The sequence below is a fragment of the Hyla sarda genome, chromosome 6 (assembly GCF_029499605.1).
Source record: "Hyla sarda isolate aHylSar1 chromosome 6, aHylSar1.hap1, whole genome shotgun sequence".
In the NCBI taxonomy this organism is placed as follows: Eukaryota; Metazoa; Chordata; class Amphibia; order Anura; family Hylidae; genus Hyla; species Hyla sarda.
This window is the reverse complement of record NC_079194.1, coordinates 56,520,658-56,547,947: the sequence shown is the minus strand read 5'-3', so window position 1 is coordinate 56,547,947 and position 27,290 is coordinate 56,520,658. Positions and strand designations below refer to the sequence as shown.

Below are 27,290 nucleotides of genomic sequence, written 5' to 3'. Positions count from 1 at the left end.
GAATGTATGTCTAAAAGAAAAAAAAATGCATCCCAGAGCTTCTGTAGTACAGAAACAATAGAATTGGCCTCTCACCTTAGCAAGACACAACAGCTTAAAGGGGTACTCCGGTGGAGAACATTTTTTTTTTTAATCAACTGGTGCCAAAAAGCTAAACAGATTTGAAAATTACTTCTATTAAAAAAATCTTAATCCTTCCAGTACTTATCAGAAATTCTTTTCTTTTTGGATTTCTTTTCTGTCTGTCCACAGTGCTCTCTGCTGACACCTCTGTCCATTTTAGAAACTGTTCAGAGCAGCATATGTTTGCTATGGGGATTTTGTCCTGCTCTGGACAGTTTCTGAAACGGACAGAGGTGTCAGCAGGGAGAGAAGAAATCCAAAAAGAAAAGAATTTCCTCTTTAGTAAACAGCGGCTAATAAGTACTCGAATCTTTTAACAGAAGTAATTTACAAATCTTTTTGACTTTCTGGCACCAGTTGATTTAGAAAAAAAAAGTTTTCCACCAGAGTACCCCTTTAATAAACAGGTAGATGCAAGAGTGATGCTGCCCTAGAGCAGTCTGGTCCAATGGTAGAATTGGAGATAGGAAGTAAAATAAGGCCCTGGGTCTTCATGACACAACTCACTTGTACTCAGCACAGCCGATATTTATTGATTCTTTACTCAATAAATAGTAGCCAAGAACAAATGTGTTTCAACACAAGTGTCTCTTCATCAGTGCACTAAATGGGAAGACCCTATCATCTCAAAGCGCTTTTGTGAGTTGCGCCATGAAAATCTAGAGCCTGTTTTTCGTTTCTATATCCATGTCTATGTGAATGACATGTTGACGTGTAAAGAAGGAAGTGGGTGGTGAGAATTGGTGGGTAGTCGTGGTGCTGGAAAACACTGGGAATGATCGGTGCCATAATATTTACAGTATCATATGCACCACAAGAAGATTACCATGTAGACACTGAACTATGAAAAGAGTTGTTCAAAACCACTTTCTTGAATGCTAAGGTGAAAGAATTTATACAAATTTATAAAATATAATAATTTTTTTTTATCAGAATATATATTCTTTTTCACAAAATCCCTGTATGGCAAGTCTGGTCTATATCTTGTAGTAAGTTCACCCCTGGTCATCTCACATATACAATCCCTGGTTCAAATGATATCTCTTTCCAACCATTTGGGGGTTCCCCCCTGCGGGGAAAGCCCTCATTGAAAGACCCCCTACTATTATATACTCATTAAAAAGGGAGATTGTCCCCAACAAACACAACTCACTAAAATAATCAGTCTCAACCTATGGTTGGTAACTTATAATTTCTATAACTCCAATAATGGTCTCTCACCCTGTCAGGTGGAGCTATGACCCATAGCTATTAGCTCTCATTTACTGATAGATGTTATAACTAGCAACAGAATCCAATATACCATAGGTAGACTGTAATAGAACTGTCAAAAGTCCCGCGACGTTTCACCGCATCCTCGGCTTTGTCAAGGGATGTGAGACTCTAAGTATAGAATAAAGAAATAATTTTAGGGGGGGGAGGGCTTTAGTTGAGGGCTAAAATGTTGGAAAGAGACACATTTGGCCATATACCTAATACTTGCAGGTCAAGTGTGAGAAAAAAAAGGGAAAATTGATGTCCAAACGGTAGATAATTTTTCGCACCACTTTTATTCCATATTTATTTATTTATTTATTTTTTATAAATGACCCAACTGTGAAAAGAAAAAAATAGTCCAACATTGTTACTGTGGATGTTAATAAATAGTAAGTGGATAACAAAAGAGATGGATCGCATTACATTTAATAATATTGTATTTCAGTCTATGAATCCATTTTAATATAGTATCAAAATATTTACAATTAGTGCAAAAACTACAAGTTTGTTCCATTCCACATAAAAGCAAGAGTTAGATACGCCAAAAGCAGCTGTAGAATAGAAAAGGAAAAAAATAAAATAAAAGTCGGGTCTACCCAAGAGGTATAGAGCAAGAAATGGCGATTACAGGAGAGAGAAAATAATCTTTATATTAGACTATACAACCTAGTGTTTTCCAACCGGTGTTCCTCCAGCTGTTATGAAACAACCACCTCGAGCATGCTCGCACAGCCAAAGGCTGTGCGAGCATGCTGGAGGTTGTAGTTTTGCAACAGCTGAAGGCACACTGGTTGGGAAACATTGGTTTAAACTAACAGACTTAAGACTAGCTTCAACTGCAAAACTTTAGAGATGACCTGTCTGCTTTCCCGACCCGCTGTTAAAAGAAAAATACTTGTATTTTCCATGTCATAATTCTGGAGAACCGATTCTTAGAACTTTTTACTTTTATACTATCCCTCTGTTATTCCTCCTGGAAAAAAAAAATTATAAGTTGACAACTGGGGGAAACCATTCCTGTTAATAGGGTCTGTCCCCTACAGTGTGTTCAATCATTGCTCTCAGTATTAGGCCAGATTCATGCACCTAAAAAATGGATGTCATTTTTTTTCTTCCAAAAAATAACAAAAACAAAATTACGACCATTTTTTTCTGTAATTGGCTCCAACTATGGACTTAAAAAAAACTTTAAATAAAATGTAGATACTATTACATGTATACAGTATTAATAATATGCGTTGGTTAAAAATAATTGGGTTTTTGGGGTTAAAAAAATGCTCTATACTTTTTACCACTAGGGCACCTCCACTATCAAGAACACTGTCTTGTTCCTGCAGCTATTGCCTATGTGTATCGGCTGGGACACAATACAGGAAGTGTGGGCAGGGCAAGCTGTGAGGAGTAAGCATGGAAGTCCCCATCTGAGAGGTGAGGGCAAGCAAGAGAACACTCCCTCCTCCTCTGTGAACTGCATGCACTGTGAGCAACGTAAACAAGGGAATTAGGAGCCATAAAATGATGAAAACCAGGAGTTAAATACACGGACAGGATCAGCATCAGTTAGAGTAGGCCTGAAGCATTTTTTTTACTTGTGACCGGTACACTTTCAATACATTATGTGACCCCGGCTCAAACTAGGGAGAACATACCCATAAACAAGAAGAATGGCAACACCCACTTGTCAATATGTTCATACATTTCTAAGGAAAGTTGCTTTTTAATTATATCACGAGGAATACATGTATCTTCAAAAGCTATGTCAAGAGAGTAGACAGGTCAACTTTAAAAGGAACTGGTCATCACTTTCATGCTGCCTGAACCACAAGTCATCTAGGCAGACCGATGCCTCCTGCCAGTCTTGATTGATAGACCTGACCCTATACTGAAACAAAGCGAGATCTCTCAAGGCTGGAGAAGCTGCCGGGGACCACTCCTAACAACTCATGTTTCGGGCAGCATGAAAGTGATGACAGGTCCCCTATGATAGCAAGGGGATACACAATGATAAACACAAAGTTGAGGATGTGTTTTATTATCCCAGCAATAAGGCAGCGTGACGCGCTAGTTTGCTTGATTAAAATAAACATTGATTTTTAAATATTTCTTTTAAATGTAAATTTTCTTCCACCCCTCCCCATCGCCATCTGAGCGTCATCAGACTTCCTGTCATAATCCCTTAAGGAATCCCTATATATTAACCCTTTCTATGACAATATATTAATATCTGAATAATCATCTTGCAGCAAATCTTTAAACATGGAGATACTCTTTATTTTCACGTGACCCTTTATTACATTAGGCATCTTTTTTTTAATTTTGTGCAAATACAGTCTATCCTTTAAAAAGTAACAACACTCAACACGGCTAAATATTACAGAAGTAGTGTTCTTCCCCACCATCTTACTGGCGTGCACATCTGACCTGAAAAACGTATACAAATCAGTTTAGAAGGAAGAAAGTTAGCTTTTAGGAGAAAAACAAATGCTCAACCCAATAGGTGGTACTAGATAGGCAGGCTTTCCCCTTGGTACAGCTTATTTGCAAACTTTGGGGGGTCAACTAGATTATCCAATGTAAACTTGCCTGACAAGGGCCCCTTGTGCCCAACAGCTTGTCATTTTATTATTTTTCTGGTTTAACTTATCATAATAATATTCTTGTACACATAAAACATCACAAAGGTAAAACAAAAAAACAATGGTTAATTCTCTCAATGGAACTACCCCCATTTTTGTCACCAATTCATTTGGCAGATCGAAGGGCCTCGTATTGTGAACATGCAGTACTCAGTCTACACCACACGGTGTCCTCCAAACACAACCTAACACAAAGAATTTGCACCTAAAATACCTTTTTTTTCTAAACAAGAAATAAATAAAATTAATAAGAGACTTTATATTGTCAGCGGGTCACACATAATTCCCAATTTGTTCCAGTTTTGATCTAAGTCAAGACTAAAAAAAAAAAAAAAAAAAAATAAGGAAACTAGAAATTTGCGGCATCGTGATGTCGCTTTTGATTTAGATGGCTTCCCTGTTCCCCATTGCCATTTTTTTTTGTTTAAATGGGGGACAGACATATTAAAAACAATGTGACTATTGTGTGACTTTAATAGACTTAGGCTCCCAGTATTCGCCCTCTGGTCTATGACATCTTTGATGGAGCAGTTCTCATGTTGGAAAGGTGGGGGATTCTGTTGAAATCACGGTTCATAGGCTTTGGGGTAGGTACAGACCTAGAACACAATTTACTTCTTCCGCAGAATCATGAAGAGGAGTGCGAGGAAAAAGGCGAGGCAGAAACAGATCCATGTTAAGATGAAGCAGTATGCGTGGTACCATCTTGCAGCGTATCCGAATCTGGATGTGAAGATGGAAATTCCACAAAGGATGCAGATCCCTGTAAAGTAAAAAAAAAAGAAAAGAAAAGATGGCTGTCAGATGTCACCCTTCAATCTTTTTTTTTTTCTACCAATAAATTTAAAGGGGTATTCCCACAGGATGTTCCATAAATTTATGATAGATGTTGATCCCACCTCTGTGACCTGCACCTATCTCTAGAAGAGAGCCATCATAGAACTTCATTACTCTATTTGCTGGAAAGCTGACTTTTCACCTATGCAGGAGAAGTTTGCTATAGGGACTTACTAATGCTCTGGACATATCCTGACACAAACAGAGATGTCAACAGAGAGCGCTGTGGTCAGACTGGAAAGAACTACACAACTTCTTGTGAAGCATACAGCAGCTGAGAAGTACTGAAGGGGTTAAAATTTTTCAATAGAAGTCATTTACAAATCTGTATAACTTTATGGCACAAGTTGATTTGAATTTTTTTTTCACTTCTGGAGTACCCCTTTAAAGCTAAAATACAAGCGCACGTGTGGACATGGCCTTACTCGGTGTTATAGTTGAGCATACTTACAGCAGATCCACATGAAAGCTCCGGTAATGTAAAAGCGGCATCCTTTCCCCAATGTGAAGAGCTGTCCAATGAATGAAAAAAGTGAAAAAAAGCAGAAGATGATGGCCAGGATCATGAAAGACTCCACCGCCCTCATAGAAGGCCCTGAAAGAGAAGAATCATAGTAGTGAGCTAGCAGCGGGAGCTAAGGCCCTACAATTTGGTGCTTAAAGTGTCACTGTCTTTTCATTTAACCTTCAACGTGACGCACAGATGACATTAGTTAAGATTGGTTGGGGAATCAATACTGAGACGCCATTCGTTATAGCAGGGTGAAGCATGCAGCTGTGCACTTCACTTCCCAGCACCAGGTGTAGTGTGACTTATAGAGGACAAGCTCCCTTATAGTCTATGGTGTCTCCTGCTTTGAATGCTGAGCCGGGGAGTGAAGCACGCTGCCACACACTTCACTTGACTATAACTAATGATCGGAGGAGGTCCCCGACCAATCGTAAATGGGCACTGTCACTTAAAAATGTTTTAACGTGTCACAGAGACATGCCAAAAGTTTGTGAAAAGTACAACATATTTTAAATACGGTACCGTATTTTTCGCCGTATAAGAAGCACTTTTTCTTCCCCAAAACTGGGGGGGAAAAGTTAGTGCGTCTTATACGGCAAATACACATTAAAACCCTGTCCTATCGTGGCGGTCCCTGCAGCCATCAACGGGCGGGACCCGCGGCTAATACAGGATATCACCGATCGCGGTGATGCCCTGTATTAACCCTTCAGAAGCGGCGATCAAAGCTGACCGCCGCGTCTGAAGCGAAAGTGACACTAACCCGGCTGCTCAGTCCGGCTGTTCGGGACCGCGGCAATGAAATCGCGGCATCCCGAAGAGCTTACAGGACACCGGGAGGGACCTTACCTGCCTCCTCGGTGTCTGCTCCGTGCCGGGATCCCCTGCATGGCCGGCGCTCTCCTTTGTCGTCATCACGTCGTGGCGCACGCGACGGAGAGCGAGGATACCGGGCAGCAGAGACGTTCCGGAGCGACGGAGACACCCCGGGGACGCAGCAACAGCGATGGAGGGCGACATCCAGGGCAGTGATGACAAGCGGTGACTGGTCCGGAGCGGCAGGGACAGGTGAGTATTACTTCCTATACCAGTGGTCTTCAACCTGCAGACCTCCAGATGTTGCAAAACTACAACTCCCAGCATGCCCGGACAGCCAACGGCTGTCCGGGCATGCTGGGAGTTGTAGATTTGCAACATCTGGAGGTCCGCAGGTTGAAGATCACTGTCCTATATTTTACATTGTATTTGGTTCAGAATCTTTTTTTTCTAGATTTTCATCCTTTAAAATTGGGTGCGTCTTATGTGCCGGATCGTCTTATATGGTGAAAAATACGGTATATTGTGACAATAATAATAATAATAATAAATTTATAGATGATCCAACACTCTGCTGTTCTGATCATGTGACTTTAATGTGTTTTATTATAAAAGGACACAGTGTTGTAAAGTTTTTATGCCATGACTAAGGGCTCTTTAGCCTGAAACGCGTAGGCACCACACTCCTCTATATGCTGTTTGTTATTTTTGTACCTCAATAAACACGGTTTTACCTGCCTTCCTGGTGCTGGATATCTTCCGTTTTCTAATATTGTGACAATAGTTTTATGGAAATTGACACGACAAGCTAAAGTTTTGCCAACTCCTTTGACAGACACCACTTCAGTGTCTCAGCTAGTCCGCAGTATCGCCTAAATCCTCCATCTACTCACAAAAACCTTCTGATCAGAGAAGCCTTATGTTATTTGGTAAAACATTCACAATAATAACAATAGCCACTTACATTGTGCAAAGTCAATGTAGTCAAGTACGTTTATGCACTTGTTGGCCTCGCAGAACATCCATATACCCAGTGAATTTACACCCGATCCGTCTTTTAGCCAAACCTGAAACACAATAACCAAAATAAGTCCAAGCCCTCGGCACATATTTATGAAATGTATTATTTTAAGATATTCAGCTTTAAAAGCTTTAGTTATAAATATAGAAACATAACCTTTGTAAAGTGTCGCTATGCAAAGCTGAAAGTATTAGCAAAGTAATTTACATGTAATGTAAGTTCTGGAGTTGTTCCTGCAGCTTTAAAGGAGTACTCCAGTGGAAAACTATTTTTTTTTTTTTAAATCAACTGGTGCCAGAAAGTTAAACAGATTTGTAAATCACTTCTATTAAAAAATCTTAATACTTCCAGTACTTTTTAGGGGCTGTATACTAAAGAGAAATCCAAAAAAGAAATGCATTTCCTCTGATGTCATGACCACAGTGCTCTCTGCTGACCTCTGCTGTCCATTTTTTGGAACTGTCCAGAGCAGCATATGTTTGCTAAGGGGATTTTCTCCTGCTCTGGACGGTTCCTAAAATGGTCAGCAGAGAGCACTGTGGTCATGACATCAGAGGAAATGCATTTCTATTTTGGATTTCTCTTTAGTATACAGCCCCTAAAAATTACTGGAAGGATTAAGATTTTTTAATAGAAGTGATTTACAAATCTGTTTAACTTTCTGGCACCAGTTGATTAAATAAAAAAAGTTTTCCATGGGAGTACCCCTTTAAGAATGATCTGAGGAGCTGTTCTGTCCGGTCCATAGTTTTTACTATATTTAGCAGTTTTATCTAATCTTTTATCTAGTCTGTCTGTCTTATATCTATCTATCTTATATCTATCTATCTATCTTTTATCTAACTAGTTCTATAGCACCAACACATTTTGCAATACTGTACAGGGATTGTAACCATTCATATCCATCCCTGTCCACCACAAATTAGTAAATTGCACATTCTATACATCTTTAAGGCGCTCATACAAATTAGCTTTCCCCAAAGAGCTGTCTCTCCAGTGCCACCTATAGGTAGCTACCCTGTATACAAGTCAACACATAAAATAGCCCAAAAAACACAACTATGGAATTATCAGCCAGTCCAGCATCACCTCCAAAAGGACGAGAAGTCCATCAATATCATAACATACTATTTAAAAACATACTAGGCACATAAACGGTACAATTTTAATATATATATATATATATATATATATATATATATATTTTTTTTTTGTAATACATACATTGGAAATTGTGGCCACGAGGAGCATGATACAGACGGCGATATGGACCACAAACATTCCAGCTAGGATGACCAACATCTTGGCTTCTTACTGGTGATCACACAATAGGCCCTAGAGGGAGATAAAATAATACAAAAGATCAGATAACATAATACAAAATCATCATATAAACCTTTTTATACACAGCAAAAAGATGTAGAGAAGAAAACACATGACTGTGCTAAAGGCACCCACAGTCTCGCTGACCAAGTGTGTTCTTAGTTCTTGGGTTATGATTGAAAAATTCAGGTAGAGAATAGCTGTAATGCAATAACACACTCTCAATGTACAACATCCACACCCCTGATTGTGTAACCCCGCCCATCACCTCCCATTATTAAAATTAAGTTCACGCCCATCTGACTGATTCCCTGAGTTTTCAGACAAACTATAAGTCCTCATATCTCAGGAACGAAAGGACGTATCAAGAAATTCCAAAAGTGTGTGTGATCAGGGAACCCGAAGATATTCAAATGGTAGTAAAATATGAATTTTTGGGGTTGATCACAGCTCCCCTTTAAGGAAAAATTGATGCGGCAAGAGACAAAAGGTTGTATTTGACCTGCTAAGCAGATCCTGAAAACAAACATCGATCTGGTAAATTGGTGATTCTTAATAAGTGTTTGCACGTGTCAACCATCACACAGCCAGGCGCTTATGAAGGATCACTAGATCTGTGGTGTGGGCCTTTGCTTCCATCGTTCGTTGGCTCCATTGTTCGTTAGCGATGGTGTTCTAGCAGGTTAAAACAATGCATCAGTGTTTGCTCATCCTTAATATCATCCTATTTGGCCAATAATTGCCCTGTGTAATAGTACCTTAAGAGGACCAAAAAAAAGATCTAGGGCAAAGGTGTCCTATTTGTAGACCTCCAGCTGTTAAAAACTGCAACTTCTAGTATGCCCCAGACAGCCAACATCTGTGTTCCACAGTTTGGAGACCTCTGATCTAGGGTTAAAATAAAGAGAGTCAGTATAGAGCATCCTCTTGGTGTAATGGAGAGGTTTCACCATCATCATAGATGGGATTCTTTACTATAAGAGCAGTGAGATTATAGAGCTCTTTGCCAAACCATTTTGAGATGATGGATTAATCGAATGAGTTCAAGAAGGACCTGGATGCCTTTCTAGAAAAACAATATATCTTACAAGTTATGGTAATTAGATTTCTGTAGATTTTTGATGGCCTTATTAGGAGTAGAGGAGTTTTTCCTCTAGTATAGGGCATTTTGACATCCGCCTTTTCCGGGTTTTTGACTTCCTCTGGATCAACGTGGAAGAATTATGGGTTGGCCTTGATGGATGTGCCATTTTATTCTACAAACGTATCAACTATGTATGTATAATGGAGAGGACAGGAAAGGTCGAGGGCAAGGTTCGGAGCCTGGTCGTGTTTCATTCCATCAATGGAACTGGTAAGGGAGACTAATATCCCATGAATTTTAGCTGAAAGAATGAAAGATTAAGACACGAATGGCCAGATATGAATAAAGAAATTACATCATAAGAGGGCTTAGCCATATATTGACCGATACAGATGGAATGCTGGGTGAGATCTAGATTGGCCATTAAAAACCTGAACTTGCAACTTTAAGGAGTGTCCCTATGGGCGAGGTAGTATCACTTCATCACTGGTATGTGTGATATACAGGCACGCCTCATACACTGAAAGTGTATTTATTTACATGACTCAGTCTATGTTTTCCTACACGACCGGACCCTTGAAGGTTTTTTTTTTTTGTTCTACAAAGTGAGGGGAACTAAAGAGGACAATGTAGTCCATGTGCATCTAAAGACCTCCGCTCGGTTCCTCATAGTCTTCTCATCATCGTCTTCTCATCATAGTCTTCTCATCATAGTCTTCTCATCATAGTCTTCTCCTCATAGTCTTCTCATCATAGTCTTCTCCTCATAGTCTTCTCATCATAGTCTTCTCCTCATAGTCTTCTCATCATAGTCTTCTCATCATAGTCTTCTCATCATAGTCTTCTCATCATAGTCTTCTCATCATAGTCTTCTCCTCATAGTCTTCTCCTCATAGTCTTTTCCTCATAGTCTTCTCCTCATAGTCTTCTCATCATAGTCTTCTCATCATAGTCTTCTCCTCATAGTCTTCTCCTCATAGTCTTTTCCTCATAGTCTTCTCCTCATAGTCTTCTCATCATAGTCTTCTCATCATCGTCTTCTCATCATAGTCTTCTCATCATAGTCTTCTCATCATAGTCTTCTCCTCATAGTCTTCTCCTCATAGTCTTCTCATCATAGTCTTCTCATCATAGTCTTCTCATCATAGTCTTCTCATCATAGTCTTCTCCTCATAGTCTTCTCATCATAGTCTTCTCATCATAGTCTTCTCCTCATAGTCTTCTCCTCATAGTCTTTTCCTCATAGTCTTCTCCTCATAGTTTTCTCCTCATAGTCTTTTCATCATAGTCTTCTCCTCATAGTCTTCTCATCATAGTCTTCTCCTCATAGTCTTCGACAGCATTCATACCTGAGAATGTCCTTATCCCTAGAGGCTGATACCAAACACTCGCAATCTTTCGTCTACTCTGAATGTAGGGACGCATCGGCCGACGTTCCCAGGGCAAAGGATTATATTGGTGGATACTGTTCGTGCTGTATCCATTATCCTTAATAGACCCCTTGTGTGCAACAGATACAAGGAAAATGGATGTAAATAGATCCCCCAAATAACTCAATTTGAGTTGTGTATTCTTATACACTTATCCTGTATGGAACCTGAAGAAGGCTGACCACAAGCATTATATTAATTTCGTCCAGATCTGTCTATTTCAGCAGGTTCGCTAGACCATCTAATGCAGTGTTTCCCAACCAGTGTACCTCCAGCTGTTGCAAAACTACAAATTCCAGCATGCCCGGACAGCCGTTGGCTGTCCGGGCATGCTGGAAATTGTAGTTTTGCAGCAGCTGGGAGCACGCTGGTTGGGAAACGCTGATCTGATGTAAATTTTCCTTCTTTCTCGGGGGGAAAGTGGACCAAGGCAATTGGATTTCTACATGGTCGATCCTTTTGTTCTGAAGGGATATAGGCTGCCAGCAGAGGTGTCTGGCAGTGACTTATTCTCCTTCACCTATTCAGAAAATATGCATTTTAGCTGAGCCGATCCTGTGTGCATTTAGAAGATAATGGTAGAAATAGCAGTGAGATGTGTGGTCTACAGCCTGTATTATATTTCGGAGCATATTTCACAATTTTGTAAACTTCAGAGTAGTGTTGAGCGCGAATATTCGAAATGCTAATTATACCGCGCATATCGGCACTTAAAAATGTCGCTAATATTTAGAATATAGTGATATGTATTCGTAATGAGGAATATTTGGTTTTTTTTAGGCAATTTTATGCGAATATTTATGCAAATATCAGCACTTCCAGACTGGACACTTATCCCTTTCTTCTTTTAGGTTAAAGATAGAATTGCGCATGCGCACTATGCAAATTTCTTTACGAGTTTTCCCTTGAAAAAAAAAAAGAGATAGCGATTAAGCGAAATTCACGGATATAGGACAAATATTCATCCAAATATTCGCAAAATATCGCGAATTCAAACATGGCCTATGCTGCTCATCATTACTTCAGAGCTGAAATCTGCGTTCCCCCGCTGGTTCAGTGTCAACGCTTGCAGCGGTATTCCGTCTGTACAGTATCCGATAAACAAAAAACACTGCATTATAGAAGCTCAGCTCTTGAGGTTGTTTTTACAAACTGGTAGATCAATGGTCTCCAAACTGTGGACCACCTTCTGTTGCAAAACTACAACTTCCAGCATGCCCGGGAGTTGTAATTTTTGCAACATCTGGTGGTCCACAGTTTGGAGACCACTATTGGAGACCATGTCTAATATCAGCCAGCTGAAATATGAATGCAGCTTTGGACTTGACACCAGTGGACACAATGGGGGAGATTCATCAAGACCCGTCCAGAGGAAAAGTTGCCCAGTTGCCCATAGCAACCAATCAGATCGCTTCTTTCATTTTTCAGAGGCCTTTTCAAAAATGAAAGAAGTTATCTGATTGGTTGCTATTGGCAACTGGGCAACTTTTTTTCTCTGCACAGGTTTCAGGTTTTGATAAAGCTCAAATGTATTTATGAAGTTACTGAACTTTTTAGGCTATATCTATCTATATATATATATATATATATATATATATATAACCTGCGCTGAGGAAAAGTTGCTTAGTTGCCTATAGCAACCAATCAGATCGCTTCTTAAATTTTTCAGAGGCCTTTTCAAAAATGAAAGAAGCATTCTGATTGGTTGCTATGGGCAACTGGTCGACTTCTTCTCTGCACATGTTTTGATGAATCTCATATGTATTTATGAAGTTACTGAACATTTTAGACTAAATATATATATATATATATATATATATATATATATCTCAAAACCTGTCCAGAGGAAAAGTTGCTGAGTTGTCCATAGCAACCAATCAGATGGCTTTTTTCATTTTTAATAAGGCCTGTGCAAAATGAAAGAAGCGATCTGATTGGTTGCTATGGGCAACTTTTCCTCTGGACAGGTTTTGATAAATCTCCCTTATGCACTGTAAGAAACTAGTGCTTAGTGTTGATCATTCATGAATTTCCCATGCAGGGCAATGGGAACTTCCAGGAGTTGTAGTTTTGCAGCATTTGGTGGTCCACAGCTTAAAGACCACTGTCGAAGACAATTTTCTATATCAGCAAGCTGAATTATGAATGCAGCTCTGGACTTGACACCAGTGGAGCAACTCTAACCATGGACACAATGGGGGAAATCCATCAAAACTTGCGCTGAGGAAAAGTCAACCAGTTGCCCATAGCAACCAATCACATCGCTGCTTTCATTTTTGAAAAAGCCTCTGAAAAATAAAAGAAGCGATCTGATTGGTTACTAGGGGCAACTGGGCCACTTTTCCTCAGCACAGGCCTTAATGAATTTCCCTCAATGTATTTATGAACTTACTGAACTTTTTAGGCTGTATGGATATATATATATATATATATATATATATATATATATATATATACATATATATAGCTAGAAATACTGTAGGAAACTAGTGTTTCGGGTTGATTATTCATGAACTTCCTATGCAGGGCAATGCACGTATTGCATCCTATCGATTTCATGTAAGAAACCATTTTGAAGATTTGCCGATAGGACAGATTTCATTTTTTTCCCAAAAAGTTAATCGTTTTGCATATGTATTGTGTTTGTATTGTGTTCACTATAGCCCATGTTGCTGCATCAGAGGTTAATCTCATCTGTCTACAGCAAACAGTTCACCATAAATCTATTCACTAACCCACAATAGATGGGTAAATATCTTGATCCCTTTCCACACTGAGGCCATCATTACAGCTCTACGGAGGATTTAAGAACCTGTTTCCAAGCCAAGTCAAACACTCACCCTGCGTCTTCCTGCTTATACGAAAAGTAAATGGGTAGTATCCTCACTATTACTCTTTCCAGATTTGCTATTTGTTGCCATCAAATGAGTAAGAGCTAGAAATAGTTTCATTGTTCAAATGTTGCCAAAGCAGAAATACAAACATTTTGATGCAAAAGAGCCTAAAACACAAAAACTGTGTAAACCTATAGAGAACCCATTTTCAAATTTCCTATTTTTAAATGATCCTAGTTTCAAATTATCCCCTCTTCCCAGAATTGGGGTGGGGGGTGGGGGTTGTACTCGAGAATGGAGCATGGAGAGGCGGTGTGCATGCATTTACCTCATCTTCATTGCTCAGCTCCCATAGAGGATGAATGAAGCAGCAGCACATATGCGCAACTGCTGCTTCATTCTTACGGGAGACAGAGGTTCCCATTCTGAAGATTATGGGAGTTTCAGCGATCAGGCCCCCTGCGATAAGTTTGTTATCCTCTATCCTCAAGACACAGGATAACTTGCAGTCATGGGACAAGGGGTTGTCCAGGTTTAGAAAAACACTGCTTCATTCTTGCAAAAACAGCGCCACTTATGTCTGCAGGTTGCATCTGGTATTGCAGTTCGGCTCCACTGAAGTGAATGGGACTGAGCTGCAGTACTACACATGACCAGTGGACAGGAGTGGTGCTGTTTTTGCAAAAAAAAAAAGAAGCAGCGGTTTCCCAATCCAGGACAACCCCTTTAGGGTACGTTCACACGCACGCAGATTTGATGCGCAGGATTTGACGCACAGGATTTTCTGCAGAAGATTTCAATGTAAACTAAATGACTGAGCACAGCTTCTAATCGGCAGTTTCAAATCCTGCGCATCAAATCCGCGCAGGATCCCGTATGTGTGAACGTACCCGTAGGGTACGTTCACACACACGGGATCCTGCGCGGATTTGATGCGCAGGATTTGTAACTGCCGATTAGAAGCTGTGCTCAGTCATTTCGTTTATATTAAAATCTGCAGCAGAAAATCCTGCGCACGTGTGAACCTACCCTTAAAGAGAACTGTGTGTAGTACCTAATTTCTCCTGTGGGGGTGCTGCAGGAAACCAAAACAATTTTTAGCCAGATTCTCCCACAGATTATAGCTGATTGCAGAGAGATCCTATCCAATCTATGGTCAACGAACCATTTTGGCAAAAAGAGATTATTATTATTTTTTTTTATAAGCATACATCCCCTTTAATGGCCCATTTGTTTATCAAAGTGTTTTATATTTACATTGTTTACACATGATGGGGTGTAATTATTCTGCAGTTTTTGGGTAACAGCTAGAGATGAGCGAACTTACAGTAAATTTGATTCGTCACGAACTTCTCGGCTCGGCAGTTGATGGCTTTTCCTGCATAAATTAGTTCAGCTTTCAGGTGCTCCCGTGGGCTGGAAAAGGTGGATACAGTCCTAGGAGACTCTTTCCTAGGACTGTATCCACCTTTTCCAGCCCACCGGAGCACCTGAAAGCTGAACTCATTTATGCAGGATAAGTCATCAACTGCCGAGCCGAGAAGTTCGTGACGAATCGAATTTACTGTAAATTCGCTCATCTCTAGTAACAGCTCTTAGAATAATAGAGGATAGCGCTATAGAAATAAAGGGTATGTTCTAATGGTGTAGTGTTGAAACCACACCCACATAGGGCGGCCATTGCCTGCACAGTTTTATCAGTAAATTGGTCACCATAAGTGGGCGTGGCTTTGTTTGGACGCAACAACTGCTACATGTGCCGGTACCGTCAAGGAAACGCACAAGTGGGAATTCTCATAAACCTAGTCGGCTTTTACATGATGTGGATGTCTAAACCGATAAGAGATTTGTCCATTTTGGGTTGAGATGTCACATTATCTTTTTTTTTTTTGATAATATAGATTCAGGCTCCTTTCTAGGAAGACGTAATGAAACATTTGTTTTGTCGTCCTGTTTTTATTTCTTCTTTTTTGTTTCTTTAACAAGAGCTTCGAGTTATTCTACGTGCCACACCCAGACTGAGCCCGAATCTGTTCTGCGCCAATGCCAGTCGTTTCGGCAATTACTTACTGAAGGGTGTGGAGCGGCACATAGCTAAAAGCTGAGAAAAAGATCGATGAAATAAGAACAAGAAGAAAAGAACAAATGACTAAGTTCCAATGATGCAAGTGTAACATTTACTCTGTCTACACCATAAAACAGCCTCCGCGTGGCAAAAGTACAATGTTTGTGCTGTACCAAGTATCAAGGCAAAATATAAATCTGGAATATGTGCAATAACTTCAAGCTTGTCAGAGGGCATTGAAAGACGACAATCTGTTCTAAAATAAATGGAGGATATTAAACATCTGGAAAATTCTCTCTGTAACCAGTAAGATAGCACACAGCAGAGAACGATATTTCAGATTGGCATAGTAAATTCTTCTATAAATGTCTGCCTGTATTCAGTTGTTGGTATTAGGTGGAAAAGGGGGAGACAATGGGACCCCTACTGACTGCTAAAACAAAGGGGCAGAGGAACCCGGCTGAGCACTGTGCCCCTTCATTTATTACCGTCTAGGCTCAGTTGTTGTCGGAGAGCAGAGAGAGTGGTATACGTATCCATAGAATGAATGGTATGCGGATTTATAGAGTAAGAGGTATACGGATCCATAGAGGGTATGGTATACGGATCCATAGAGGGAGTGGTATACGGATTTATAGAGTGAGTGGTATACGGATCCACAGAGTGAGTGATATACGGATCCATAAAGTGAGTGGTATATGAATCGATAGAGTAAGTGGTATACGTATCCATAGCATGAGTGGAATACAGATCGATAGAGTGAGTGATATACAAATCCATAAAGGGAGTGGTATACGGATCCATAGAGCTAGTGGTATACGAATCCATAAAGTGAGTGGTATACGGATCCATAGAGCTAGTGGTATACGAATCCATAAAGTGAGTGGTATACGGATCCATAGAGCTAGTGGTGTACGAATCCATAAAGTGAGTGGTATACGGATCCATAGAGCTAGTGGTATACAAATCCATAAAGTGAGTGATATACGGATCCATAGAGCTAGTGGTATACAAATCCATAAAGTGAGTGGTATACGGATCCATAGAGTGAGTGGTATATGTATCCATAGCATGAGTGGTATGCGGATGTATAGAGTGAGTGGTATACAGATCGATAGAGTGACTGGTATAATCGATAGAGTGAGTGGTATACGGATTGATAGAGTGAGTGATATATGGATCCATAGAGTGAGTGGTATACGGATCCATAGAGTGAGTGGTATTTCATATGGATCCATAAAGTTAGTGGTATACGGATCCATAGAGCTAGTGGTATACAAATCCATAAAGTGAGTGGTATACGGATCCATAGTTCCAATTTGTCCTATTTTGGGATTGCCCATTCGCACGTGTGGTTTCCATGTGCGCGGTGAGGCCAATCTGAACGCCGCTTTCTCCTCCCCCCATAAAACTGTATTGATTGACTTTACAATGATTAACAGTAATGTTAGGTGCATATATTCTATGCATCTCTGCGGACATTTCTTGACGTCTTCATCTACCGCCTCATTCTCGCTGCCTGTACGGTATGTTAGTAAGAAGTAGAAGAGGAATAACACACGACTGCAGTGTCAGACTACACACAAGTTTGGTTTGAAGCTTGTAACCATGGAGACACATAGGTTTGCATAGAAGCTGCATACAAATAATGATAGATAATTATTACTGAAGACTGTTTGCAAAATTGCTTTACTTGGTCTACTTGGCTCATGAAGTCAACCATAGAGTACAGTGAAGAAGCATATATGCATTGGTACTCCCTACATTGACCAGGCCAGGCACTCTCCTGCCCAGCCCGGTGAATGTACAGTCCAGTACAGTGAGCGGTGATACAGCTGCTCACTACAGTATTGTTCTTATAAGAGCACAAAGTTCTGCAATAGGAGCTTTACAGCCAGTATTTTGGCCACCCTGTCGGTATTTTTATATTAAAAATACCGGCAATGCGATGGCGGGTATTTATCCAACCGATCCTCCAACTCCCGGAATGTTGCACCATAACCTATACTAGTGTTTCCCAACCAGAGCACCTCCAACTGTTGCAAAACTACAACTCCCAGCATGCCCGGACAGCCAACGGATGTCCGGGCATGCAGGGAGTTGTAGTTTTGCAACAGCTGGAGGCACCCCTAGTTGGGAAACACTGACCTATACTATATACTACTATATAGTCCAACATACTTGAAGTAGTAGTTTTACAACAGCTGGAGGCACCCCTGGTTGGGAAACACTGACCAATACTATATACTACTATATAGTCCAACATACTTGAAGTAGTAGTTTTACAACAGCTGGAGGCACCCCTGGTTGGGAAACACTGACCTATACTATATACTACTATATAGTCCAACATACTTGAAGTAGTAGTTTTACAACAGCTGGAGGCACCCCTGGTTGGGAAACACTGACCAATACTATATACTACTATATAGTCCAACATACTGGGAGTTGTAGTTTTACAACAGCTGGAGGCACCTCTGGTTGGGAAACACTGACCTATACTATATACTACTATATAGTCCAACATACTGGGAGTTGTAGTTTTACAACAGCTGGAGGCACCCCTGGTTGGGAAACACTGACCTATACTATATACTACTATATAGTCCAATATACTGGAAGTAGTAGTTTTACAACAGCTGGAGGCACCCCTGGTTGGGAAACACAGACCTTTACTATATACTACTATATAGTCCAGCATACTGGGAGTTGTAGCTTTCGTTTGAGGCAGCTGCTGAGCCACAGGCTGTATCAGGCCATGCTGGGAGTTGTAGTTAGTAATTAACTGCAACTCCCGTATTTAATTTAAAAAAAGCGATCAAAAAGTCACATCGAAACAAAAATGGTTCTATTAAAAACTACAGATCGGGGCGCAAAAAATGACCCTCATACAGACCCGTATAAGGAGAAATAAAAAGGTTATAGGGGTCAGAATAGGAACAAAATTCCCCCCACATATGTGTATACTGTGATGTCACGCATATATAATGAATTATGCAAATTAGCATGGCCGGTATTTTTTTTGCAAGAAAGATGGCAACTCTAGTTGTTACATATAAATAGAATTGATTTGTCCTGCGCTTTGTCTGTGGTCGTGTATATACCAGTTATGCAGCAGTATCTCCAAAGATCCACATTTTGTCCCTTCCTCGTATATTTTAATGCTGGGTGCGAATATTCGCATTTAGAATTTTATATTCACGAATTCACGAATATTGCGAATATATTCGCCACATATTCGAAATTACGAACATTCACTTTTTTCCATATATGTGAATATTCGCATGTTCCTTCTTTTCACTTGTGGGCCAATTAGAATGACGCAAATACACTTGTCAGAGGTTATCAACAATATCTTTAGCAACCAATAGTAAAGTTGCCCACCCCCAAACTGTTTTCTTCCTCGAATACGCGAATATATAACGAATACGCAAAATTCGCGAATATAGGATGAACATTCGTCTATTCGAATATGGCCAATGCCGCTCATCTCTAGTATACAGTGACCCCCCCCCCCCCAACCTACGATGGCCCCGACGTACGATAATTTCAACATGCGATGACCTCTCAGAGGCCATGACATGTTGAAGGCAGCATCAACATATGATGCTTTTGTATGTCGGGGCCATCGCATAAACGGCTATCCGGCAGCGCTGACTGCTTCAGCTACCACCGGATAGCCGTTTACGGTGCCCCGTGAGCTCCGGTGATGTCTCTTACCTGTCCTCAGGGCTCCGGCGCGTCCTCTTCGGGATCCCCTGCATCGTCGGCGCTCTCCATCATCGTCATCACGTCGCTGCGCACGCTGTCCCGTCATCCAATAGGAGCGCCGTGTGTAGCGACGTGATGGCGGCGACGGAGAGCGAGGATGCCGGGGAAGCAGAGGCCTTGCCGGAGCGTCGGGGACAACCCAGGGACGCGGCGACAGCGATGGACGGCGACATCCAGGGCAGCTGTGACGGTCTGGAGTGGCGGGAACACGTGAGTATAAGCTCCAATACCAGTGGTTTTCAACCTGCGGACCTCCAGATGTTGCAAAACTACAACTCCCAGCATGCCCGGACAGCCGTTGGCTGTCCGGGCATGCTGGGTGTTGTAGTTTTACAACATCTGGAGGTCCGCAGGTTGTAGACCACTGTCCTATACTTTACATTGCACGGATTCCTCAACATACGATGGTTTCAACAAACGATGGTCCATTTGGACGGATTACCATCGTATGTTGAGGGACCACTGTATTTGCTATAATAGACAGAAGTCCCTGCTCCTGTACAAGCTTTCGATGGTGGGCTACGCCAATGCCATAGCACGCCAAGCAGAAGGAGTAGCATGCCACAATCATGCTGTTGGCTTCATCTGCATGACATTCTGGTCTATCACACCTACTATACACATAGCTTGTAATTAGAGATGAGCGAACTTACAGTAAATTCGATTCGTCGCGAACTTCTCGGCTCGGCAGTTGACGACTTATCCTGCGTAAATTAGTTCAGCCTTCAGGTGCTCCGGTGGGCTGGAAAAGGTGGATACATTCCTAGGAAAGAGTCTTCTAGGACTGTATCCACCTTTTCCAGCCCACCGCAGCACCTGAAAGCTGAACTAATATACGCAGGAAAAGTCATCAACTGCCGAGCCGAGAAGTTCGCGACGAATCGAATTTACTGTAAGTTCGCTCATCTCTACTTGTAATCCCCAGAATCTGTTCAAGGCAAAGCAAGAATTCTGTAAGGACATAATACACAGAAGAACTGCCCCATCTGGGCCACCTAGATAGCATCTACCGGAAAGTATCTGCATACAAACCTCAAGTCTATCATGATTATCATCTTATCATTCATGATCAGTTACCAAGGTAGTTACACGTAGACTCATGAATAGACTCTTTATTTAAAACAAACCTAATTTAGTGACACATAAATGCTTGGTTGGTGACGTAGACCGTTGGCTTCTCTTCCCGTTGCACGCTATGGCCGGTATCTCCAGATCATCTATATGGCGGTACACAAAGATGACCGAAATCGAGTGATCTGAATCCCAAGCATTCTAAACCATTTACATAAATATGTATCGATATCAGGAAAAGATAAATACATGTAAATGACCTGTCATTGCTCACATGTCACATCATCTCCTCCCCAATGGCACACCCTGTGTTCTATTTTTGGGGTGGAGCGCCTACTTGGTCCGTACGTACAATATAGTAACTACTCTCTATTGTGTGGGAAACTGCTCTACAGTATCTTTTTGTTGGCTTGCTTATGCGCATTACTTGGCTTTCCTTGCTGTTTCAACACGTTACCATTGCCTCAGGTGACATGTCATTAAGAGCAGGTCTGTTGTATGGGAACCTAGAAATGCTATATAGACAGAATTTCATAGTAATCTTATAGAGAAAACATTAGCGTTGTAAAAAGATCTAGTCTTTTGGGAATACCAACAAGAAGCGCAGGAGAGAACAGTCCGTTACATTCTTACAGTATTTAAAGGGGTACTCCGCCCCTAGACATCTTATCCCCTATCCAAAGCATAGGGGATAAGATGTCAGATCGCGGGGGTCCCGCCGCTGGGGACACCCGGGATCTTGGCTGCAGCAGCCACCTGTACGGCTTCCGGCAGCACTGGAGGCTTCGGATCCCGACCACAATGGCAGAAGAGTGTGACTTCATGACTTTGCCCCGTGTGATATCACGCCCCGCCCCCTCAATGCAAGTCTATGGGAGGGGGGCGTGATGGACCTCCCATAGACTTGCATTGAGGGGATGGGGCGTGACGTGACACGGGGCGGAGTCGTGACGTCACGCTCTTCCGCCATTTTGGTCAGGATCCGAAGCCTCCAGCGTTGCCGGAAGCCGTACAGGTGGCTGCTGCAGCCGAGATCCCGGTGGTTCCCAGCAGCGGGACCTCCGCGATCTGACATCTTATCCTCTATTCTTTGGATAGGAGATAAGATGTCTAGGGGCGGAGTACCCCTTTAAAGGGGTACTCCACTGGCCAGCATTTGGAAGTAAATGTTCCGAAGTTGTTTTCACGTTGAGTGGGTCAGCTACGCCCCTCGTGACATCACGACCATGCCCCCTCAATGCAAGCCTATGGGAGGGGGCGTGACAGCCGTCACGCCCCCTCCCATAGACTTGCATTGAGGGGGCATGCCCGTGATGTCACGAGGGGCGTGGCTGATCCCTGAAGAACACTTCTGAATGCTGGCCAGTGGAGTACCCCTTTAAGTCAAAGCTAACCTGTCCTTTACTCAGGGAAGAGAATTGGTTTACTGTCCAAGCCATGTATATAAAGTTGTTCAGACTGACCATGACACTGAGCAAAAGATAAATGATTCCAAAAATATTATTTTTTATAAGATCGTATATGGACCGTCAAAGGACATGTCAAAAATTTTAATCAGTGTTTTTAGACCCCCGACCAATTACTAGAAGGAGTGGGCCCATAGATATGCGTTTTCAGTCCATCTTGGTCATGTGACACAGTCGAGAAAGAACTCACTTAGCATAGGCTTCTCCCAGCTCGTTCTAGTGATCGGTTGGGGTCTGAATTCTCAGACCTTGACTGATCAAAACTCAGGAGCTGTCCCTAAGATATGTCAAAAGCTTTAAAAAAAAAAAACTTGGTGTCCTTATTTTGGCATGTCAAGTGTCTTTGTACATAACAAGTGAGTCCTTGACAGCGAGTCCTTACTTTCTATTGCCTGAAATCTTTTACTAGAGGCAATCTGGAAATTGCACCTTCTCATCTCATAAAGTTTTTGAAAACTCTATGACTGCCAGCAATGTTTCCTTAAGTTCGCCCAGGCCTGATAACCCTTTATGTTTCATTGTTTTCATCTTTTTTCGAGCAGCTGGATTGTTTATGTAATGTCCCAGTATAGAACATTGTCCTGTACTACCCTTAGGCCCTGTCAGGTTGAGTCCTTCAGTGACCTGGGGGCTCCCTGCAGTGTCTCTCCTGCTGTTACTTTAATGTTATTTATTGTACTATATGTATAGTCAGTATACTAATGTACAGACAGTATAAAGGACCTTTGGAGGACTAATGTAATTCTCTCTCTTTTGGCTCTTTTGATGGTGAGGAACAGAGAGACCAGATGTCTCAGTGCTAGTGTCCAGCTACCTGGAAGGCCTCAAATCTACAGCCACTTCCAGTAAGTCAAGTCTCTGTCTGCTGTCACTACCTACAGTCCAGTCAAGCCTAAAGTCTATTCCAAAGTCAAGTCTATCCTAGTCTGCGTGGCTGATCTAAAGTCTATTACTAGTCCCAGCAAGCTGCGAGGTCCTTCTGTATTCCTGGCCACCTCTCTGGGATTCTGGCTGAGCTGTAAAGACTATAACAACTATCTGACCTCAGTAAAGCCTCCACTCTGGCGTCACGAACATTAGGGGTTAATAACATCTTGCCCCTGGGGTTAATACCATCTGTCCCATCCACCTACACCACTACACCCCGTGGTCCCGCCATTCACCGTGGCTCACCACGTTTACATATGTGGTTATTTTGTGGGCCAGAACTACACAGAAGTATTTCAGGGCAGAGAGTTGTGTAACTTACCAAGGTATTTTGGTTCAGTCTCTTCAAAAAACTTTTGACATGTCACAGGGACATTTGGAAAGTTTTGATCGGTTTGGGGTCTCTCAGTGCTAAGGCCCTGCCGATTTCTAGATATAAATGAAAGAAGTGTGTAGGAAAGGCTTTTTGGTAGCTCTGTCCACACGACTGACTTCTATAGAAAGTCTATGAGATTGTATCCGCTCAAGCTTGTTAGGCTGTGCGCTTCGGCCATCTTGTTCTAGTCATTGGGTCTGAACATCCAAACCCTGACCAATCAATCAAAACTTTTGCCATATCTCTATGACATATGTAAAGTTTTGTTTAATGTAACAAGGACACTTTAAAGGGTACCTATCATCAAAAAAGGTTTTGATATATTATAGATTAATGTATGCAGAATAACTTTCCAATAGTATGTTATTAAAAAATATGCTTCTTTCTATTTAATTTTCCACTTTGAAAAAATGACCACTAGGGGTCTCCCTATCAGTCCTTTTTTTTTTTTTTTATAGATTTCAGACTCATGCTGGAGTCCTAAATCTCAGACTGCATCCGGGACACAGACAAGCGCAACATTGCTCCCTGGCAGTGAGCAGTGGTGAGTTTGTCTGTGTCCCGGCTGCAGTCTGAGATTTAGGACTCCTGCATGAGTCTGAAATCTATAAAAAAGGACTGGTAGGGAGACCCCTAGTGGTCATTTTTTCAAAGTGGAAAATTAAATAGAAAGAAGCATATTTTTTAATAACATGCAATTGGAAAGTTATTCTGCATACATTAATCTATAATATATCAAAAGTTTTTTTGATGAAAGGTACCCTTTAAGGTGTCACTCCCCCGACAGCTAGTTCTCCTATCCTCCCTGCATATATGTGTACTCTGTATGTGGTATCGACGAGAAGAGGAGGAAAAAGCTGCTGCCAGACACCTTTGGTCGCCGATAAAATAGACAGGTAATCCCATTGACTTCGGCAGGTTTTGTCGACCCTGCTTTTATATGTTTACACGTCTGTAGTGAATGCCATTCTCACTTATACAGCAGAAAAGGGATGTAGCACAGTAGTTGTGAATATTCTTCTAAGGAGGGTGCGACACATTATGCATATGCATCCATATTACGGACGCAAGTCCCGGCCCGACTGCTCCTTTGATGACCCGAACTGACAGCAAACTATATATATATACAGTGGTCCCTCAACATATGATGGTAATCCGTTCCAAATTGATCGTTTGTTGAAACCATCGTATGTTGAGGGATCGTGCACCTGCGGACCTCCAGATGTTGCAAAACTACAACACCCAGCATGCCCGGACAGCCAACGGCTGTCCGGGCATGCTGGGAGTTGTAGTTTTGCAACATCTGGAGGTCCGCAGGTTGAAGACCACTGGTATTGGAGGTTATACTAACGTGTCCCCGCCGCTCCGGACCGTCACTGCTCGTCACCGCTGCCCTGGATGTCGCCTTCCATCGCTGTCGCCGCGTCCCCGTGGTGTCCCCGACGCTCCGGTAAGGCCTCTGCTTCCCCGGCATCCTCGCTCTCCATCGCCGCCATCACGTCGCTACGCACGCCGCTCCTATTGGATGACGGGACGGCGTGTGCGGCGACGTGATGACGACGATGGAGAGCGCCGACGGTGCAGAGGATCCCGAAGAGGACGCGCCGGAGCCGCGAGGACAGGTAAGTGACCATCACCGGAGCTCACGGGGCACCATAAACGGCTATCCGGTGGCAGTTGAAGCAGTCTGGGCTGCCGGATAGCCGTTTATGCGATGGCCCCGACATACAAAAGCATCGTATGTTGATGCTGCCTTCAACATGTGATGGTCTCTGAGAGGCCATTGTATGTTGAAATGATCGTATGTCGGGGCCATCTAAGGTCGGGGGTCACTGTGTATATATATATATATATATATATATATATATTTAATGTTTTTTTTTTCTTCTCTTTCTGTCCTCCCCATGACAATGACCATTTTGTAAATGATTCTATGCAGTGAATTATCTCCGCTGTGGCAGGCAGGTATAGTCATTGTACAATAGCCCCAGGCGTTCAGCCTTTCATCTTAAAAATGACAGAAATGCACCCGGGGCGGCTAGAGAGTAAAACTTATTTTAGCAAACACGTGGCCACCAAATTTTTTTCACCTTGTAATGAATTGTATAGAATATCCTTCACTGAAGCCTGAGGCGCCACTCATATTTTCAGGGTCTTTTGGTAATTTCCGAAACTAAACCTGTCACAGACATTTTTTTTTTTTAATTTTAGTCAAAGGAAGAAAATGACATATTTTTTCACTGACTAAGGAATGGACAAATTTGAGGACAATTACAATGCATTTGTTAGGTGCAATGGAGAAGTCCTGAAGTCCTAAAGATTTAAAGGGGTACTCCAGTGAAAAACTTTTTTATTTTTATTTTTTTTTAATCAACTGGTGCCAGAAAGTTAAACAGATTTTTAAATTACTTCTAATAAAAAATCTTAATCCTTCCTATACTTATTAGCTGCTGAATACTACAGCGGAAATTATTTTCTTTTTGAAACACAGAGCTCTCTGCTGACATCATGACCACAGTGCTCTCTGCTGACATCACTGTCCATTTTAGGAACTGTCCAGAGCAGCATATGTTTGCTATGGGGATTTCCTTTTACTCTGGACAGTTCCTAAAATGGACAGAGATGTCAGCAGAGAGCACTGTTCTCATGATGTCAGCAGACAGCTCTGTGTTTTGAACGGAAAATAATTTCCAGCAGCTAATAAGTACAGGAAGGATTAAGATTTTTTAATAGAAGTGATTTACAAATCTGTTTAACTTTCTGGCACCAGTTGATTTAAAAAAAAAAAAAAAAAAGTTTTTCACCGGAGTACCCCTTTAATTCAACCGTGTGCGAAAATCAGCGCTCAGGGCCTGTCCTGGTAACTACCAGAACACAGATAAGTCTGAGCTGCAGAATTTATATGAGGCCTCTGCCAAACACAAGGACCCGGATACTCTATAGCAGTGGTCTCCAACCTGCGGACCTCCAAATGTTGCAAAACTACAACTCCCAACATGCTGGGAGTTGTAGTTTTGCAACATCTGGAGGTCCGCAGGTTGGAGACCATTGCTCTATAGGATACTCCTACCTTGTATTTTCCACTTTACAGAGACAGATTACTAGCAGCCCCCTATGCAGGGTGTTCTAGTGTGTCATAGATAATAAAGGGATCCTGTCACATAGAAAATGCAGTTCAATCTGCAGGAGTCATGTTATTTAGCAAAAGGAGCTGAGCAGATTGATATATAGATATGAGGAAAACGTTCCAGGATAACTTGTCATTCATTCATGTAATCCTCTGTTCATTCTGGGCTAAGTAGTCATGTGGGCGGTCCTACCCAGTGAGCACAGACAGAGAGCTGTTAATCACTGATTAGGACCACCCACATGACTACTTAGCCCAGAATGAGCAGAAATTTACATAATGAGATGACAGGTTATCCTGAAACTTTTCCCAGAATACTATACAGTACATCATCAGCAGATTGAACTGCATTTTCAGTGTGACAGGTTATCTTTAAAGGGGTTCTCCACCATAAGGGGATTTTAGTACATACCTGGCAGACAGTAGTGGACATGCTTAGGAAGGATCTGCGCTTGTGTTGGAGCTAAATGGCTAAGTGAGATTACCATAACACTGTGGCTATCTTTTTGTGAACTGGTTTATCTTAAACTACACATCCCATAGTTCCTTGTTTGTAATGCGAGGTCACTTTCCTCCCAACCAACCCATCAGCCACCCCATCCATTGAAACACAAA

General features: G+C 41.7%; 1 protein-coding gene and 1 long non-coding RNA gene across 12 annotated transcripts in view; one reads left to right on the top strand and one right to left on the bottom strand.

Annotated features, from left to right (window-relative positions):
* Window positions 1-1,668: 1,668 nt before the first annotated feature.
* The window catches only part of EMP1 (epithelial membrane protein 1), a 240,668-nt gene continuing 215,046 nt past the window's right edge, over window positions 1,669-27,290 (bottom strand). For 3 of the 11 annotated variants that reach the window (XM_056523802.1, XM_056523806.1, XM_056523796.1), the window contains 4 exons: window positions 8,426-8,536; window positions 7,145-7,247; window positions 5,305-5,448; window positions 1,669-4,779 (listed from right to left, as the gene is read on the bottom strand). In XM_056523802.1, coding sequence (XP_056379777.1) covers window positions 4,628-4,779; window positions 5,305-5,448; window positions 7,145-7,247; window positions 8,426-8,503 — 477 coding nt within the window. In that variant the 5' untranslated portion in view covers window positions 8,504-8,536 and the 3' untranslated portion in view covers window positions 1,669-4,627. Of the gene's footprint in view, window positions 4,780-5,304; window positions 5,449-7,144; window positions 7,248-8,425; window positions 8,537-11,916; window positions 11,942-12,059; window positions 12,396-12,641; window positions 12,679-12,874; window positions 12,899-13,222; window positions 13,293-13,773; window positions 13,798-13,878; window positions 13,952-14,200; window positions 14,272-27,290 lie in introns of those variants that run through there. The other 8 variants (XM_056523801.1, XM_056523804.1, XM_056523807.1 and 5 more) reach the window with 8 other exon arrangements.
* On the top strand, window positions 13,526-16,284 carry LOC130275616 (uncharacterized). Its single transcript, XR_008844841.1, has 3 exons — window positions 13,526-13,597; window positions 13,702-13,904; window positions 15,859-16,284. It is a non-coding gene; the product is annotated as an uncharacterized LOC130275616 (long non-coding RNA).